The following is a 19,865-nucleotide window of genomic DNA, read 5'->3' as shown; positions in this document are numbered from 1 at the left end:
TTATATCTAGATGTCTTTTTTCAAAGTCCTAACAATTGTTTTGCAGTCTCCCCCTCTTATAGGAATTCATTTTTCAAAAAACAGGGGTATTCTGTCCTTTTCCACTTTAAGTGGTGTTTAAATGCATTTTTCTCTTCCTGATTTGACTGTATTTAAAATAATGATACTTTTTATTGTCTACTACATTTTGATAACTGAAAAGAATGTAAGTGTTTTTGAATTGTACTTTTGAATTGTCTATATTCTGTCTTTTTTAGTCTTTAAGATTATACGTGAATGGAAACTGAGCCTTGATCTTATTGTGCTTTTTTCCTGTCTCATCTGTGTGGCAATTTGTGTTGATTGTCAGCTCCTCCCATGGCATGTGCCTGTAATTGAAGACACTCCCTCTCATCATAGAGCTCACCTGCGTGTCCTATAAAATGTTTGGTAGCTCAGTGTCTTGTAAAACCCTGATGAAGAAGGTCTAGTTGAAACGTTGGTACTTGAATAAAAGAAAATATCTTTGCATCGAGTCTTAGAGTGTGCACCCGACATCTTTTTTCAAATTTGTATTTTTTCGTCAACGGTCAGCACCTCTCCAACCCTGGTGTGCACTCCTCCTCTCTCTTCACCAAAAAATGCTCTTCATCCTGAATAATATCGGCATATCCCACATGTCTTAATCAGAAAATGCTTCAGTCGGGAAACCTAATTCAGGAAATCCAAACAGGATATACTGACTGGTATCAAATTCCGAAGTTTGTCATAATCTGAATAATAGTAGATATTAGTGTGCATTTAAATATAATAGTGACACAGACACACAAACACAGACTGACCTGTCCAGCCAGCATCTCATAGAGCAATACGCCGAAGGCCCACCAGTCCACAGACTTTCCATAAGGTTGGTAGGCTATGATCTGAAATATAAGAGACCATGTTCAGGAAACTTGATATAATCACTTCAATCACTGAAGCGAGGGAGGGCAGTGCATGGGAAGAATACTAATTAAATACAAGCTAAAATACCTCAAAGTATGATTTAAAAGTAGTCTAAAAAACATTCAGAACGACCAGCTATAGGCCAGAAACAATGACAGGAACACATGCACTGCCAGCCTGCCCACCATCACTCACACCTCACACACACTCTACCTCAGGGGCTATGTAGTCTGGTGTGCCACAGAAGGTCTTGGTCGTGACTCCATCATTCATATTTTCTTTACACATGCCAAAATCTGCTATCTTAATGTGACCCTCACAGTCCAGCATCACATTGTCCAGCTTCAGGTCTCTGCAGGAAGGAAACCAGAGATGGATTAGATACGAGATAATGCACTTCAGAATTATTTCCTGCATCTGCGCCACCGAAGTGCGACACATATCCTCTAAACATTCTGACACTAAAATGGCATTTTTCAGAGAAACAAATCAGGAGCAAATTGAACTTTGTTTGAGACACATGTATATCTAAAGGCTCTGATGCACCAAGCCGATGTTTGGCTGTCAGTGAGTGCCCTAGTCTTCGTGGTGTGACCAGCCCTTGTCAGCCCTTGCTGGCTTTTTTTCAGCCGATTAAGCATGTTGAATCGGTGTTGGTATGGTGAATGAGAAGAGACTGAAGTGAGGAAAGTAACAAACAGCTAAAGTCAAAAGGGAGTGAGATCAAAACAAGCTTGTTACATAAAGTAAGATTATTTTTCTTTAGCCATTGAGCTCTTTAACAGAAATGTTTCGTGGTGGTTTGTGTCATTCCTCACTGATAAATAAAAATGCATATGCTTTGTCTGATAAACCGAGACGGTCCACTTTAGATTCACTTCCTGTATCTGTGTCACATGAGTTTCGCCATTGCCCCGCCCCTTTAGGAGACTAACGGCGGCCCTGAGTCTATTTATTCCAATGGGAAAAGTTAACATGAGTACAGATTATGACCGTGTCCTTTGCCCGATAGTCACTAAAGTAAATATTGGACCCAGTTTTCACAAGCCCCAATCCTTCTGAACATTCTCACATTACAATGGCATTTTTTCAGACAGACAAACGAAACATTAAATTATTACTGTATATAGTGTTGTATTGTTTTGAATCTGATTTCATCCACCCACATGTCATTAACTACACTTCCAAACGAGGTGGGGGTATGCACGGAAGAGACGCCCACACCCACTGAGGAGACCAACGTATACCATTTAATTCCACTGGCGCAGCTTGCACTGCGTTATCTTCTGTTACAGACTATCTTTGGCTTTGTTCTTTCAACATTGGATTGTGTTGTTGGTGCGCTAACTAAGTCATGACGGTCCTCCAGTTCCCCTCTGTGAATGATGACTTCCACTGTCTGCTGCTGTGGACAATTATTTCCTCTTACACAGGTGCAGAACGTACGTCCTGGTTGGCTGCCAGCTATAGTCTTTTTAGCCAAGACACAGGCAATGTGAAGTGATGAAATAGTCGGTTTTTGTTGCCACTAGTTCTTTGATGTCGGTTTGCTGCGTCTTGGCCTTCAGCAACACACTCTTACAGGATCTGGCAACATCTGACATGTTCTTGTACTCAGTTAATATTAGATATCAAGCTAGCAGACAAAAATGATCTGCAAAATAAGGAGCAAAAATTTAATTTGTATCACATACAGTGTTGTACTGAGAAACAGTTGTGCCCACTCAGGAGTGTAGACCATGTCATACCATTGACACAGCTTGTAATATACACCATCTTTTGTTATAAACGCAATGTCAGTGGGAAACAACACTCAATTCACTATCCAACATGGACCACGTAGGCTCATCATCTCATTTGCTTTTTTTTTTACTCCTAAGTTTTCTTCTCCTCTACAGTCTGTCCTGTGCAATTTAGTGTGAGTTTGATAGGGAACGATGCTCTGCTTAATCCAAGAGGTCCAGCTGCAGTTACACTACACCAGATGACAGATTCTGATTTGCAGTTGGGAGCACGGCAGCGTTTGTGGGGGCGGATTCTCTGCATGATACTATAAACAGCAGAAATCAGTTAATTGCAGCTGAAGTCTAAAGGTCAAAATCCTACTTTTCTTCTGTGGTTACTGGGGATGGGTGACGAAGTCAGAAAAATATTACAGATTAAAATGCATTATTTTTAACTCCTTCCCTGTGTTTCTGCAGTGCACATCTTAAAGGGACAGTTCACGCCAGTGTTGGAGATATCAGCCATAGAGATGTCTGTCTTCTCTCCAGTATAACGGAACTAGATGAAACTCAGCTTGTGGTGCTGAAAGTGTCAAAGAAATACATTTAAAAAACTCAACAGCAATGTCTCTTTCCAGAAATCATGACTTGGTTTCTCAAGACAATTCACAGACCTTGTTGTGAGCAGTTTTATGTAGGAACTATTTTCTTTCTATGGAACTATACCCACCAACCCTACCACAGAAGGAAGTACAGAATATGCAACTTGATTTGGGGTGAACTGTCCCTTTAAAGCAAATACTTACACTTGCACAATACTTACAAATATGATTCATTATTATTTTAAATCTCTTTATTCAGACTGTGCTGAAATAAACCTTGTCTGAAGTCTGAAACTAAACTGAGAATCCTCCATAATGAATGTGGTATTTTGTAAATGTTATTCATTTAGCATGTTGTGGGATGAGGTTACCTGTAGATGATGCCCTTTAGATGTAGGAAGAACAGACCGATGGCTATCTCCGCAGCATAGAATCTACACACAGACATACACAGACACAGAGAGAAACAAAAACAGTAATTAGAAAGACTCTGAGAGAAAGGACAGGAGGAAAACAGACGGATAATTTGTGTGTGTGTGTGTGTGTGTGTGTGTGTGTGTGTGTGTGTGTGTGTGTGTGTCTGCATAAAGGTCAGTGCTGTCTCTTCAAGGCCAGAGAGCAGCTGATAAGATCAACAGGAAGAGTCTGGACACACTGACCACACAGTCAGCTATGTTTACGCATGTGTTTGCGTGGGCGTGCACAATCGGTGTCAGTTTGTAAAGAACAGCTAAAAGCTGTCATTTTGACAGGGTGGACAGCCGTGTATTATTCATTCAGCTTTATTTAAATCTCGTGGAATCATTTAGGGCATGACCTAAATTCTAATGAAAGAGAGGTACAGAAACTTTTAAGTTTGTGCAGCACAAAGACTGAAGCAGTTCTCCCAAATTCAGTGCTTGCATGTTGGACTTAGCACTTAGCATGCATTAGCCATTCATTTGACGAGGTTGACTAATGACTATGGGACCAGTTTCATACAGAAGTGATAAATGAAGGCATGTTGCCAGTTAGGGCTTTATAAAGACATAGAAACCAACGCCTGTCACATCTTACAGTTAAAGATGGCCACCCAACCAAGTAGAGTAACAGGCACTAGTAATGAATCTTAGGGCAGAGTGATAAACTGAACCTAGGGGTTTAAAAGATTCTGTTTAGACCTGGTATTAACATGCCTCTTGGTTGATGTGATCACAGGTGGATATCTGGAAGTCTGTCTATAAACACCTGGCATTAGAATGAGTCTTCACAGGCATCCCGTGTTACCACTTGTGATCTGATCACTTCCCAGCTGTACAAATTAACACATGAATCATTTCTTTTTTTATTCGTTTATCATGAGGCAAGTGCATGCTGTGGTCCCTGGGCCTCCCGCCACTACTGCTGAAGGAGTGTGAGCTCCATGCCGGGGATGAATGGTGAAAGTTTGCCTGCATACACACAGTGACAGGGCTAACTGTGAGTATCACGAGGCTAATGTTATTTAATGGCTCTTAAGAAGTTGAGCCATATCAGTGTGACGGGAAGTTGTTGGGACTGTTAAACAGCTGCTGCTGTGTAAGCTTGTGCTAACCGGGCAGACATTGAACTGACCGCTTGACAGTGCGAGAGGAGAGCGACTTTGGGGACGGTCCTTCAGCACTGCGTAACAGCAGCAACAGAAAGTTTTAAGTTGAATAAGCCAAGACATCAGCTGTGTAGGTGGTCCTTCAATGTGGCCGTGGACACATTATGGTACACACTGCTGAAAGAATGTGGCCATATGCAGCTCAGACCATACCCGAATGTGATCTGAGCGAGTAGATGCATTGAGGGCGCACTGTGAGCTGTTTACTTGTCATTTGATCACCTAGGACACATGTTAATACCAGGTGTAAACAGGGCCAAAGTGGAGGCAGAGGTGTGTCTATAAATAACATCACCATACTCTAAGAAAGACGAGAAGACGGCCTAAATTATCTGCCTTTTACTGAGCATAGGAAAATTAGCTTTGTTTCTGTATAAATATCCAATTATTTGCCATAGCTTGCTGTAGTGTTTAATCAGTGATCAGCATGATGACCACATAAGTGTCGCCGATGCAGGATGCAAACACGGCTTTAGATGATAAACAAACACACACAGAAGCACAAACCCATAAGATAAAATGAGAGTTCAATGCATCGTCATCATCCACGGAGCAGAATATCCTGACTATTGTCTAATAAATAAATTAAATAGAGCAGAACAAGTCGATGGCCTTAGATAAAAGAGTTCCTCACCCCCGTTCGACTTGCCCTTCAGCAGTCTAAACCTTCTGCCAGAGGGAAGAAACTCTAATTCCCTATAAAGCAGATGAAGGGCAAACTCCTCCACGGCTCTCGCTTTCCCGACAGCCCGCTTGTCAAATATGTCAGCCTGCTGGTTTGACTTGACACCAGTGATCTCGCCAGCCACCTTAATTATATTCTGCAGTTTTGGAGGTATTCTACCACACACTGAAAACTCACAGAGCCGCTGGATTACTTTCATTTCTTTGAAGTTCTTTAGAGCAGCAACGTGCATCGGGGCGAACAACATATTTCACCCCGAGGCTCTGCTAGGATTGCTCATCCATCACCTGAGCCCCGTCAAACTGCTGATGGCTTATTCAACATGATTTTTAAAAAAAGCATTACCAAACTGTGAAACACCTACAAGCACGGGATTAAGATCTTGTGTTATGATGGCATAAGAATGTATCTTTGCTTTTAGTCTGCTTTGTGTGCGTGTGTGTGCAGGTGTGTATACTCACACAGCATGGGGCTCTTTGAACTTGCCGACCTGCTGAATCTGATACATGAGATCTCCTCCGTTTATGTACTCCATGACAAAATACAAACGGTCCTACAAGAGATACAGGAGCAGACAGAGAGAGGGAGACGTTAAAAAGTTCATGTTCATAAAAGCAGGTGAGAGGTCACAGAGAAATGGTATGATAGCGCAAAAGAAAAAGCAAGATACTGTAAAGAGAAAGGGATTGCTCAGAGGTAGATAGAGACTGATGGGTCAAATAACAGAAGATTAAAGGAGAGATAGAGAAGAAAATGACATAGGCAGTGAGACAGAGAGACAAAAGATGGAAAAAGAGGAAGGAGACAGTGAGAAAGAGGTGATCGGGTTGTCGTCCTGTCAGTCTGCAACTGTGGGAACACAGCAACATCAATTTAAAAGCTTATTCTCCTCCATTATCTGCAGAAATTGCCAATAAGGTACAGTATGTGAGGGAGAGTGGAGGGATTTGGTGTGTGGCCATGCGTGTGTCTGGAGAAAACATTGTGCTTTTGTCCAGTGTGTAGGATTTAGGGGGATATATCGGCAGATATGGAATACAATAATAAGTATGTTTTCTTTAGTGTATAATCACCTGAAAATAAGAATTGTCGTGTTTTTGGTACCTTAGGGTGCATTCGTAAAATCTTATCTGACGCTCCACACTAAAGGCTCATTTATGCTCAACGTTAAATACTGATCCGGATACGGACGGAGCCTTCTGTCCGTGCTCTGCGTTCATTTCGTCCGTATTTCTGCACGTTTCCACACAGCTTACGGATACGGGCCAAACGGAGCAGTACCACCGGGAACCGTGGGGGCAGTGTTGTTGTCACTACCCAATACGTAGCTCTAGTGAGACACGAAGAAGACATAACAATTCACTTTCTCTCATTGGCAGTACTAGAGAAAAGAATTCTCCGTCCTCCAGTCACCATGTATTTAACGGCCTCATCGACCACCGCCTCCTACAACGCTGCCTCTGTTTTTGTCTTTTATGCAAGAGGTACATTATCAATATCTCCTCCACAGTCGCCATGTTTGTTTTTGAGTTTGTTGTTGTCATAAACTTTTGACTCTGGGCTGCCTCCTGGTGGATATATGTATAACATCCATGCCAACGTAAAGGACGCATGGAAGTATGTGGGCAGTGACGGTAACATCGTTTGAAATGGACGTATACATTTTCGTACGTAAAGGGAGCATAAATGAGCCTTAAGATGAGAAAGCTGCTGTTCGAAGGCATGGATTTCTACATGAATTAACAAATGATTAAGTTAATCACACATTCACTCCACTTGTCGCTCTGCTGCTCCGTCTCCCCAGACAGAGTGCTCAGATTGTGCTCTGCCACTCCGAGACTTCGGTGTGGAGTCTGGTGTAGTTTGTGCCACAGAGCGTCCTGGCACTCAAAGTGAGTATTCCCTAAGCTCACCCTTAGAATGAGACGCTAATATCTACATAGGGAGTGTGTCCTCATCTACAGAGTCTGCCATATGGAGAAAGAGCCAAACAGCATCAGAAAAACACACATTTTTAACATGAAATTGCTTTATTCACTGTTTTTTTTTTACCAGTTAAATCACCTGGTCTGTTTGTTTTGGAGAGGAAGAGACTTCTGTGGATAATTCGGCTCCTGGTAAAAACCTCCTGAATATCTGCATCTTAAGTTATCAGTGGAAAAAGCTGAGCACACATTAGCAGGTGCTGGGATAGCTGCCTGTCGCCGCCAGGCCGAATAGCATTTGAGAAACACTGATTTGTAAACTGAAACTTCTTTATTCAGGTTTTTACCGGTTTTAATCACCTGGTCCTTTTGTTTTGGAGAGGAAGAGGCCTCTGCGGATAATTCGGCTCCCTGTGAAAACCTCCTGAACAATAAACACTGAAGGAAACCTAACCGGGAGTTCACACTTCTTACACGGGGGAAGATTTTTAGCTGCCTCCAAACTGCAATCCTTTCCGCTATATGTCACTAAATCCTACACACTGCTCCTTTAAGGTGTTTGTGTGTGTGTGTGTGTGTGTGTGTGTGTGTGTATGTGTGTGTGTGTGTGTGTCTTTAAGTGTATGTCTACAGTGTGCGTGATTAAAATGTATGTGTGTATGCATGTATGTTATAATTGCCTCAATGTGTGTGTGTGTGTGTGTGTGTGTGTGTGTGTGTTATAACTGCCTGCTAAGTCTCATATGTACAAAAGCCCTCCACTGGTCAAATAATTACTGCTGAGGAGGATTAACACACTCCACACTCATTTTTGGTGTGTGTGTGTGTGTGTGTGTGTGTGTGTGTGTGTGTGTAGCCCCAATCAACTCTTGTCTTCAACCACAACCTCAAAGGGATCCACAACATGCTACGTTCATTGATCGAGGGCAACATGTACAAATGAGTGTGTTTATGTGGCATGTGAATGTAAATGACTTGTACTCTGTGTTAAGTATGAGAGCTATATTTACTCCTCTGTTGACTCATCTTCAGTGTAATATGGATTATACGTCAGAAGATGAGCATGAATCAAATATGAATCCAGCCTGTGTATTCCAGCTGTGAGCTGGTGACAGCAGGCAGGGTGACTGCTGTTAAGACCACAGCGCTCACCAGCAGTGCACCTGTGCCCTTCAGCAGGGCACCGCGCTGTGGCTCCCTTCAGATCAAATATAATGTGGATGTGTAGGGGCCTATGAGGGGTGTCACTACAGCTGGAATCTGGAAGAATCTCAGATGGAGAGCTGTTTTGGTTTCTAGTTACTCTCTGTTTGTAAGACCAAACATTTCATTGAGTCCACAGTGCCTTGAACCAGCAGCAAATGACAATTAGTAAAAGTACTGTTATAAAAATCTGGGCTGTTGTTTCTAATGAGACATAAAAACATTTTATACCACTTTTGTGAAAACATCTCGATCCACTCACCATGCTCTGGAAAGTGGAGTGCAGTTGTGTTAAGAACGGAGGCTTCCCAGGCAACGCTAACACCCTCTTCTCCACCATGGTGCACTCCACGTCATCATCCTGGATCACAACGTCCTTCTTCAGGATCTTTATGGCGTACAGCTCCTCTGTCGTTTTACGCTCTGCCAGCATCACCTAGAGAGAGAGGAGAGGGGAGAAGACAGGGAGGGAAAATACAAGGAAGAATGAATACATCAATATTCAAAATCTTTATGGCGCACAGCTCCTCTCACGCCTTTATTGTAACATCACCTTGGAAGAAAGAGGGGTGCGGGGAAGAAAAGAGGGCAAAGAAAGGAGAGAGGCAGAGAGATGTGGGAGTCAGGGAAAGGGGAAAGGGAAGAGGAGGTACTGTAAAGGGCAGGGATGAAGGAGTGGAGTGATAAAGGAAAGCTGTTTTGGGTTAGACAGTCAAGGCAGAAATAAAACGAGAAAGGACAGGAGGGAAGGGGAGAGAAAACTGATTCATCACATTTCAAGATGTCATCTGGGGAGAGGGGAAATGGAAAGAGAAAAGAAAGGACAGAGGGAAAGGAGGGGATAAAATGCTCTTATAGTGTGATTGCATGTCACTCTGCGTAACAACCTTAGGCAGTTTAGCAGCAAAGGAATCCTATGCTCTCTTCCCAAATGAAGCCTTTGTGGTCATAGCTTTCACCACAGCCTTTGAGATGTTAACATGGAAGCATCATGCTCCTCCATCCATTTGCTAAAGGTAAAAAAAAAAACATACACACTTAAAAGGTCATCTCTTTGTTAAGATACGGAGTCCCTTTTTGGATTTTTACGACTCTCTACAGGCGTCTCTTCATCAAGAGTAGGGGTGGAATCCATAAATGTCCCATTACAGCTGCAGCTTCCATTTTCCCCTCTCTTTCTTCTTTGACTTTAGTAATAGTAATGCATTTATTTGATTATTTTATCATGTTCTCCCCTCCACCTGCATTCTGCAACATGTAATCCTATGGGTAGGTGGGGTGGTAGTGATGGGAATGGGGATTTAAATCTGTCAACATATTTGGTGAATAGTTACTTTTTATAGTAGTTACTTCTCTCTCTTTTTTTTAATACTTTTTTCTAGTTGAGGGATGAGTTGGGGAATTAAAGTCAAACGTACATGTTTTATATCTTTCACTGTTGTGGGCTGAAAAGTTTGAAAATCAATAAAATATATTTACAAAAAAATCTTGGTTGCAGTTTGTGTCTGACTGCACGGTATCACTTTAAAGGCATGTCAAATGGTGAGATAAATGCCCGGTGAATCGTAGCACTAAGATGCATCATCCCTTTGTGCGTCACTGCTTTTTGAGTGTTTTGTTTTTTTTAACTTTACAAAACTAGAGTTCATAGTGTTGTGTCTGCCAGCGTATTTTGTGTCATTTCATGCTCATTCAGAGTGGTTCCTTTGTTGGCATTGTTCGTAGAAGAGGCCACACTGTGGGAACTGACCGTTCGCTAAACCCCTTGCCAAACATGATTGTTCAGTCATAGCCTTTCAACCATTATTGGTAGGCCTGTTTAAGGAATACTTCAACTGCAAAATGACCATTTGTGTACCAGTTACTTGTTGGGTGTCACCTTGAATTCACGAAGAAAGCTTTGTTTTTCTCGCATGTCTCCACTGTGAACTGAGAGTCCAAGAAAAGTGAACATTATTTATGAACTTCAGTATTCAGGGTTGGCATTAAACAACAAAAAACTATGTGAAATCATCTGTCTATCTCACACAAGTAGTGCAGCATAGTCCAAGTCTAATTCATCCAGTGGTATGCAGAGTACTAAATCATAACGATTTAAAACATGTCAGTCTCACGCACAGCAAAATAGCATGCCTGAGCAAGCACATGCTTTTAAACCCTGCTCAAGCAGAGGCGGATGTGTTTCATATTGCAAAGTTTTAGCAAAAAAGCACGATGCTGTTCGGGAAGTATTGAGCATACATCTTGTACACGAGTGAGGGGAGAATGGAGCATGAGAAGGATCAGTGATTTGGTGCGGCGTCTGCAGTGACGGGGCGCTGCGCCGCTGTTGTGGTGAAGAGAGAGCTAAGCCAGAAGCCGAAGCTTTTGAGTTACTGGTCCATCTACGTCCCAACCCTCACCTATGGTCATGAGCTCTGGGTAATGGCCGAAAGAATGAGATCGTGGATACAGCCGAAATGAGTTTCCTCCGTGGGGTGGCTGGGCTAAGTCTTAGAGATAGGGTAAGGAGCTTGGCATTTGGAGGGAGCTCGGAGTAGAGCTGCTTCTCCTTGGCATCGAAAGGGCTCAGTTGAGGTGGTTTGGGCATCTGATCAGGATGCCTCCTGTAAGAAGTGTTCTGGGCCAACCCAATGGCAGGTGGCCCCAGGGTAGACCCAGGACATGCTGTAGGGATTACGTCTCTCATCTGGCCTGGGAATGCCTTGGGGTCCCCCAGGAGGAGCTGGAAAACGCTGCTGGGAGAGGGATGTCTGGGGTGCTTTGCTTGGCCTGCTGCCCCTGTGACCCATAAGGGATTTAATGGATGGATGGATAGATGAGTATTTCACCGGATGAATGACATTTAGATTATACTGCGCAAGTTTTGATAGTTTGTTAACAGATGTTTTGATATAGTTTCTTGTTGTTAAATGCAGACTCTGATTACTTTAAATCATTAGGAATGGTCACCTTTTTTGGATTCTCTGTACACTATGGAGGCATGCGAGAAAAAGTTTTCTTCACACAGGGTAAGTAATTAATATACAAATGGTCATTTTGTGTGTGAAGTATTCTTTTAAGCTTTGGATTTCTCCACGTTGAAGCGCTGCACTTTTTCTTTTCTTCCCCTTCAGTAAAGTAAAGGCAGAAAGGAGCTGCACGGCACTGAGATGATTGAGAATGATTAATTAATGGCCCATACAGCCTCTATACACTGTGCGATCCTGGGCTGAAAATCTTTGCTTGCCGACACAAAATGTTAACGGCACAGAGCACAGATTATTTAGTGCTTCTGAAAGATTTTTATACTGTTCAGCTTCTCTTTGCCCTTCACGGACATCAGGGAGGAGAAAAAGTAGGAAAAAAAGTAGGAAGAGAAAGAGGGGATTATTTCACATGTCTTTCTTTAGGGCACACAGTGTGGGGGGCGGATGGAGATAAAGGAAGGTGGATGGGCCAGGAGAGTGGGATTAAAAAAATGGGTAGAAAGATTGAAGGAGGAAGTGAAGGGCAGAGGGAATGGCGGAGAAAGAGGTTGGCAGCAGTCAAGCAATCCTGAATCCTTTTTGTTTTAATTGTGAAGTCTGGGAGCACATCTGCTTGTAATTACACCTGTGAGACACACACACACACACACATACATATGGTTTCATATATAATCTGTGGCTGCTAATTCCCATGGAGGTCGAACAGACAGATGCCAGAATGCAATCACTATGAGATGCCTCTGTGCTGCTGTGTATATGTATGTGTGATTTGTGTGTATACATGTGTGCGCTCAGCAGTTTAAATGTCTTGTAGCCAAGGTCAGGCTCATGTAGCTAACAATGCCTCAAATGGAGGAGTAAACGTTTCTGTCTCATCTTCCTCTCTCAGGTCTCTTGTTTACGGTCTCCTCGTCTCTCTTTTCCATCACCGTATCTTCCCTCTTGTTTCTCTTTGTCTCCCTTTCCTACTTTCCTCATCCTTTCTCCTCTCCTGCCCTCATATGTTCTTTCCTGAAGAACCAGCAGCTGCTGCAAATAGCGGTTCAAAATGTAGGTCAAGTCTCAGCTCGCAGGTCATCTCATAAAAGTTGCAGCAGGCTTGTGACCAGGTCATAAAAGTTCAACTCTCTAGACTGAAGTCTGTATGGGCAAATTATATGAGCAAGTGTGACTGTTGAAGGTGTGCTGTGCGTGGAGCAAACCTTAACAGCTTGAGAAAGTGGAGCTGTAACGCAATAGATCATCGTTTTGGGAAATACATTTTTTCGCTTTCTTGTGGAGAGTTAGATGAGAAAAAAGACCATTTTATCTCTCTGTTCAATATAAGGCTATAGCCTGGATGTGTTTCGTCTTAGAGATGCTTGTAGGTGGATTTTGTTACCTTTGGACTGGGCCAGGCTAGCTGTTTCTTCCCGCTTTGGTGTCTTTATGCTAAGCTAAGCTAACTGACTGCTGGCTGTAACCTAAACTCAAACAGACAGATACAAGAGTGGTATAAATCGTCTCATCTAACTCTCAACAAGAAAGTTAAAAGTTGTACATCCCAAAATGTTGAGCTATTTCTTTGAAATTAATCTGTAACCAACTTTTAAAAGTACTAGCTAGCAAACATGCTAGGTGCAACAAACAAAGGTAGGAAATCGGATGCAAAAAAAGTCAGATGACTTATTGTACTGTCACAAGCACGAGTAGATTCAATCTCATTTCTGAGTGGTGATACTGTTGGAGGATGTAGTTTGGTAGAAAAAAATAGTTCCTTCATGAAACTGCTCACAACAAGGTCTGTGGATTATCTTGACTAACCAGGTCGTGATTTTTGGAGAGACATTGCTGTAAGTTTTTCAAATATCGAGCGTAGCGTTAGTTCAGGCAGGACACAATGTCAAGCTCAGCTCACATCCCAGCTACAGCTGGTTTGCTGCTGCTCTCCCTGTCTTATGCTGTCCATGTAGGCGCATGGAAGGGCAGAGAGGTGTGCTCTCCCAGCCTTAGGTTTTCCATGTAGGTGTGTGGAAGGGCAGAGAGATGTGCTCTCTCAGCCTTAGGTTTTCCATGTAGGTGTGTAGAAGGGCAGAGGGATGTGCTCTCTTGGCCTTAGGTTTCCATGTAGGCACGTGGAAGGGCAGAGAGGTGTGCTGTCTTCGCCTTAGAATTTCTGTGTTGGCCTAGGAAAGGCAGAGACCCTGAAACAGAGTCCTACCACCAACTATAATTCTGCAAATGGAATTCCAGTTTTCTTTGACTAAAGTGGTCCTGACTGAAGTATATTTTTGATGCTTTGAGCACCACAAGCTGAGTGCCATCTTGTCCCATTATATTCCAGAGAAGGCAGACATCTCTATGGCCGATATTTCCCACACTTGGCAACTCACCCCAGAACAATCTAGACTGATAAATAGCACCACAAGTAAGAGTGGTAGGTAAAAATATGTACTTTTTGGATGAACTGTCCCTTTTATTTTGATTTTAAAAAGTCAGATTAAAGCTCACAATTTCAAGCTCATCATCTCTCTCGACTTTTATGTCTTGTCACTGTGACAGAAAGCTGACAGCAAAAACTTCCATTCTTCAGAAAGAAAATGTTCGGAAACAAAAAAGTTGTAACTTCTGTAAATTATCAGCACAGATATAGTCTCTTTTTTCCACATGTGAGACTGCTCTGCTGAAACGAGTCGACTGGCTGCATAGCCTTCCTCTTTCCCATCATTCTAAAACTAATAAGAGTACTTTTATCTTAAAACAAGGCAGAGAACAAGTGAAAAGAATGTGGAGGAAAAACGGCTGAGCTTTACATTACATGGCTAGCATGGCGTGTTTGTAGTTCCCAAGAGGCTAATTGAGTTTTGGGACCTCAACAAAGGATCTTTCATCCAATTGTATTCATATTAAAAACTTTTTCTTACGTTAATTTGCATAAAACACTGAGTGAACCTAGTGATTTGAACATTTTGCAACTGCAAACTCAAGTTAAGATGAATTCGACTGATTCATTGATGTGTTTAATATACCATTTTCTCTGGGGAAGCAAGATAGACTGGATCTTAGAGAGACTACTGAGTTAAGAAAACACCACAGTACACTGCAACATGAGCTGCCAAGAACCCCTACCTGCTCACTTGTTATAAGTTGCTGTTGATGAATGTCAGCTTAATGGTGTAAATGGGAAACATATCACATTGATTATTCTTTCCAAAACCCTCCAAGTACAGAGCAATCTCAGTGACCTTACACCCACTTCATAATTTCTTTTTCCCCTAAGAGATGGGAAACTTAGACGCTTGGCTCTTTATGCCATATAAATATTCAGGTATGATAATGTGAAGGGGTTATTGGGTTTGGGATACTACAGGGAGTGCAGCACAGATGGGCATAGACACACAGGTGTGTGACGGTGTAAGTGTGTGTTTGCATAGAGAGTAGCCACAGATAAAGAATGTGCATTACAATCTCCAGCATTAAAGTTTAGGTATCTGTTGAAGTTGGATCTATGCTGGTGGTATCCTTTGACAACAGCAGGTCTATGTGTGAGAGTGAGTGTGTTAGTGTGTGTGTTGTGTATGTTAGGACTCATCCCATATGGCTGCAGTGTGACTCTATGGTAATACAAACTCTATAAAGTTGAAACAGAGAGAAAGGACACCATCTGGCCCAAAGCTCATTTTATGCAACCACAAGGACAAGGACGGGACCAACACAAGAGCGAGAAGACATAAAACCACAGGGTTTCATCTGAAATCAAAAGATGCGCTAGACACAAAGCAGCAACAGGAGCTCTTTGGTATCATTACAGTGCCAGATCACTTTTTCATTATACCTTCTACATGTCATTGTAGACATTTACCTGATGCGTCTAGGTCTTAGGCCCTGTCTACAGCTTTACAGATACTTTACTGATATTTTCCTCCTCTGTTTTAAAAAATTATTTGTCATTGTTTCCCAAATGCTCCCTTTTACATGTCCACACAGATAAACAGTAACTGTAGTTTCAAAAAATCTACCTGTGACCTAAACTCTGTTTTTGACAGATAAATCATTTTCTAAAATATCTGTATACATGCAGACAGGGCCTGAGTTACATTTCATGATCTCATTGAGGTTCAGTGTCTTCTTCAAGGGCATGATGGTCACAGTGTCATTCATAAACTGGCTGCTCTACTATGAATTGTGGCGTTTGTCACTACTGGCAACGCCTTTTTATCCAAGAAAGTTGTTCTGGGTCATTTGACAGAAAAGCAGTCCTCAGGATATTAACTGTCATGTGTCGTAAATGATGCCACTGTGTTTTCTCTGCTGACCTTGCGGAGAGAATTTACCCAGGGAAAACAAATGAACCCATTCCACTGCACTGCCTCATACTGCTCTATGCTGTATTACAGTGGGCTGTCTTGTGTTATTCTAAACTGTCATATATATATCATATACAGTCAGTCCGTCTCCACACAGATGGTCAATGTGGGACCTAATCTCACTGCTAGTGTGCTAAAGTTGAACTTTTATTCCTAAATGAAACCAGACTTTTTATGATCATTGTTGGCATTTATTAGATTTTTATAGTCCACATTGTATTTCTATGTGCTAAGTGTTCTCAAGGAGAAACGCTACAAGAAAACGCACATCCCAGCGTTTGATAAGATGCATGTTGGATCAAAGACATAGCTAGCAGAGGTGGAACAAATGCCAAACAGATTCCTGGTTAAAAGAGGAAGTGTAAGGAAAGGCCTGGTGCACAGCATTAAAATCCTTCTAACAGGAGCATCTTGGTGTGCGACTTTGTTTCACCTCTGTTGAATGTTCCCAGACACATGGCGTCCCATTCAGTTTTGCGGGAGCAAAAGCAACAGACCATAATAAGAGGCGTCGCATCAAATTTGGGGCTGTGCTTCTGCCATGAGTACATGTGGATTAAAGTTGGTTTTAATTCTTAAATAAGCAAAGATCAAAGTTAAAGTCCCCTTAGTTGTTATTATTAAGTCATTAAGTCAGTCAAAAATGGGAACCTGGGGTATGTTTAATCTGAAAATGGTGTGCATTGTTTCAGGGGTTAAACCTCGAAATAGTGTGAGGCAGTGTCCAACAGGCTTTGAGGTACCTTTTCTCTCATTTGGTCATTTTCTGGCTGAAAAACAATTGAGAACCTCTGACATAACAACATGATGCATTCCCATTTCCATCTTAGAGAGCAAGTTAAAAGTTAAAACAGGGTCGGAAAACTTTTTTTCTTTCTTGTTGAAATGTATAAAGTCAAAACAAAATGTCAGAGACCCCAGGGAACAATTTTTCCCAGTGATCACTTGCATTATTGCAGCCAAAAAAAATCCCCTGACAGGACACCCCCAACTTCAAACATGGTCAATTATGACTCCTTTTATCATAGTTTTTTGATCCAACAAGGTTTTATATTTGTTGAACAACTTGAACTGAGAGTAGTGATTTAAAAATATGTGACGTCATCACAATGTAAAATCTTTGAGCCAACCAGGAACTCACAAGCAGGGCTAGAAGTAGAAACACCACTGTGCTAGTGTTGTGTCGTGCGCGAACGTATTGTTCAAAGGAATGAATCTGTTGAGTGAACGTACTGAACTGAATCACTTCCGGAACTGATTCGTTCATTTCTCAGTTCAGTTGAGCTCAGCAGCGAGGGGAGTGGAACTGCAGATTCAGTCCGTGCGAACAACGAATCACTCGCAAGTGGCAAGGCAGCCAGGGTCCAGGGACTGCCTAAAGCGTGACGAATCACTCAGTGAACGAATCACTAGTGAACGACGTAACCTCGATCCCTGAGTGATTCAAATCATTTCTTCTCAGCGATAAACTTTCATAGGGACCGTTTTCTCCAAGCTAACGGCTAATGTAGCCAGGAGTCAAGCCACATGAACACAATCACACACCTCCCCACTGTTTTAACAGACTTAGTTTCCAAATAAACAAACTTAAAACGTTAGGCTGGCCAGTAATGAGACTCGCCAGTGCAGGGCAGACGCAGCAGCAGCAATCAGACTGAGTCGGACTACACAGTACACAGTCAGGGCTCCTCCTGCCAAGCACTGAACGATTCGGTGAACAAATCTTTTGAACGAATCTTTTTAATGAACTGACTCTAGTGATTCAGTAAAATCTAAAGAACTGCTTTGCCCATCACTTCACTGCACATATTGGCATATGCACCAGGAGAGCAGCTCCACTAGAATGAACAGACGCCATCTTAGCATCAAGTATTAAAGTATCATTATAAATCTATTAGTCTGGTAGGCTTGGAGCGGAGCTGTCCATGATGCTGATCATTCCCACAACACACACCAACATGCTCACATCCTGTAAAATAACAGAATAAATACAGCTTCATATGTGTGTTTTTGCTGTGTATGTGCTTATGGTGTGTGCGTATAGAGACCTGACATTACAGATCAGGCTGAAGCACACGCTCGCCCATGAGATACGAGTGTGTGTTATTACCCCACTGTAAGCATGTCCACAGAGAAATGTTAGCAGCAGTGTTGTGATGCAGATGTCCTCAGACACTGAGGCAGAAAGAGCAGCTCTGAAGGTACCAGCCTCCCACACAAAACTCAGGAACCATTACAATGACACGCACGTCACGTGAACGCCTGTTTGTGCATGTGTGTTTCTATTTCTGTCTCATGTAGTGTGTGTCTCTTTCTAAATACTCTGAGTGTGTATTAACAATATGTGCTGGTGTGTGTGAACAGAATAGGTCAGAATGAGGAATGTGCGTAAGTGTTCATTTTGTGTGTCCTTGTTCCTATCTGTGCATGTTTTAGGGATTTGCGTGCATGCATGCGTGTTTCGGGTATTCCAGTAATGATCGACCCTCGACTCAGTCTCTCCACATTGACGCATCAGTGTTGCTTTAAGTGCCCGTTACCATGGAAACAGGCAGCCAGCATACAGGTCTGGTACACAGACAATGCTCTCTCTCTCTCTCTCTCTCTCTCTCTCTGTCTCTCTTTCTGTCGTTCTCTTTCTGTCACTTTCCGTCTCTCCACCCCTGCTGCTCCACCCGCCGTTTACCCAATTTTCTCTCTCGCCACATCTTCCCATTTTTTCCGTTTCTCGCCTTGATTTTCATTCATTCACGTCAGTCCCCCCCCCTCTCCAAGGTCTCCCCCCCTCCTCTCTCACTCTCCCTCTTTTCATTCAGTCTGACGTTTTTTACCTCTCTCTCGATTCATTCATGTCAACCTCGCCGCCATGCTCTCACATCTCTGTCTCGCTCTCCTTTCATCACTCTCTCCACTTGTCACGTCACCCTCTTCGTCTCTCTCCCTTCATCCATCTCTGTCTACCTGTGCTCCATCTGTTTTAATTCCCTCTATCTCAATCTTCTCTTTCTGTCCATCTTTTCTTTCCTCTGAGCTCTGTGTGTGCGTGGATGGAGAGCGGTGATACTCGGTCAAACACACACAGATGCTCACAGAGGTTTTCTTCATAGCGCACAATTAGAGCTTGTTTAATTGTGGCTTTGCACATACATCATAGGTTCCTTGGGAGCACTGGGTGTGTGCATCCTAAAAACAAATGCTACATGTCTACAACTAAGCTCATGAACAATGGGGGCAGCATATCAGGATGAGACGTAAGGTCTGCCGCAGACTCTTAAGAAATGAGAACAACAGTGCTGGCCAGCTTTAAAGATGAATAGAGTTTTTTTTTATTTTTGGCAGCTACAGCCTGACTTGATCTGGCAATGTTCGCGAACTTTAGATCTTTAGATGGCTATTGCTCCTTAAAGGGATAGTTCAAATTTTTATGTGGTTGTATGATATTCTTATCCATAGTCAGTATATTAAAAACATTAGATGGCGATCAGCACACCCCAAATTTGGAGAAGCAGGCAGGAGTTCGACACAGAAGTCAAGCAATGTATGGCTGTGGACGAGGGCAGCAGCAAAACCTATTTTAGCCACCAGTAACTAATATATATCAGCTAAACATACGCTATGTTTAGAATATTTTTACCATATTACCTTGCCATCAGACAGACTTTTTCGTCGGGGAACTGAAGCCATTATATCGCTCTCTTTAAAGCCATCAGACTCCTTTAACAAAAACAGTAATTCTTCCTCACTGAACACGGGAGATGCTAGTCTACTATTGCCCAAATAGTTTGTTTGTGTTATTATGTGACTTTAGTGAATCTGAACTAACACTTTACAACACCAAAGTTACACAATAACACAAACTA

At 42.4% G+C, this 19,865-nt stretch overlaps 1 protein-coding gene across 4 annotated transcripts in view; it reads right to left on the bottom strand.

The window, feature by feature from the left end:
* Positions 1-19,865, bottom strand: part of LOC125878776 (protein kinase C beta type) — a 288,745-nt gene that overhangs the window by 162,918 nt on the left and 105,962 nt on the right. For all 4 annotated transcript variants that reach the window (XR_007447789.1, XR_007447788.1, XM_049560141.1 and 1 more), the window contains exons 10-14: positions 8,953-9,126; positions 6,024-6,115; positions 3,622-3,684; positions 1,138-1,276; positions 822-902 (exon numbers count right to left, since the gene is read on the bottom strand). Coding sequence is in view for 2 of the 4 variants with exons in the window: in XM_049560141.1 (XP_049416098.1) it covers positions 822-902; positions 1,138-1,276; positions 3,622-3,684; positions 6,024-6,115; positions 8,953-9,126 (549 nt within the window). In the remaining 2 variants the exon portion in view is untranslated. The remainder of the gene's footprint in view (positions 1-821; positions 903-1,137; positions 1,277-3,621; positions 3,685-6,023; positions 6,116-8,952; positions 9,127-19,865) is intronic.

Source organism: Epinephelus fuscoguttatus, linkage group LG19, assembly GCF_011397635.1.
Source record: "Epinephelus fuscoguttatus linkage group LG19, E.fuscoguttatus.final_Chr_v1".
Lineage (NCBI taxonomy): Eukaryota > Metazoa > Chordata > Actinopteri > Perciformes > Serranidae > Epinephelus > Epinephelus fuscoguttatus.
Note: the sequence above shows the minus strand (reverse complement) of the source record. Positions and strands in the feature narration are given on the sequence as shown.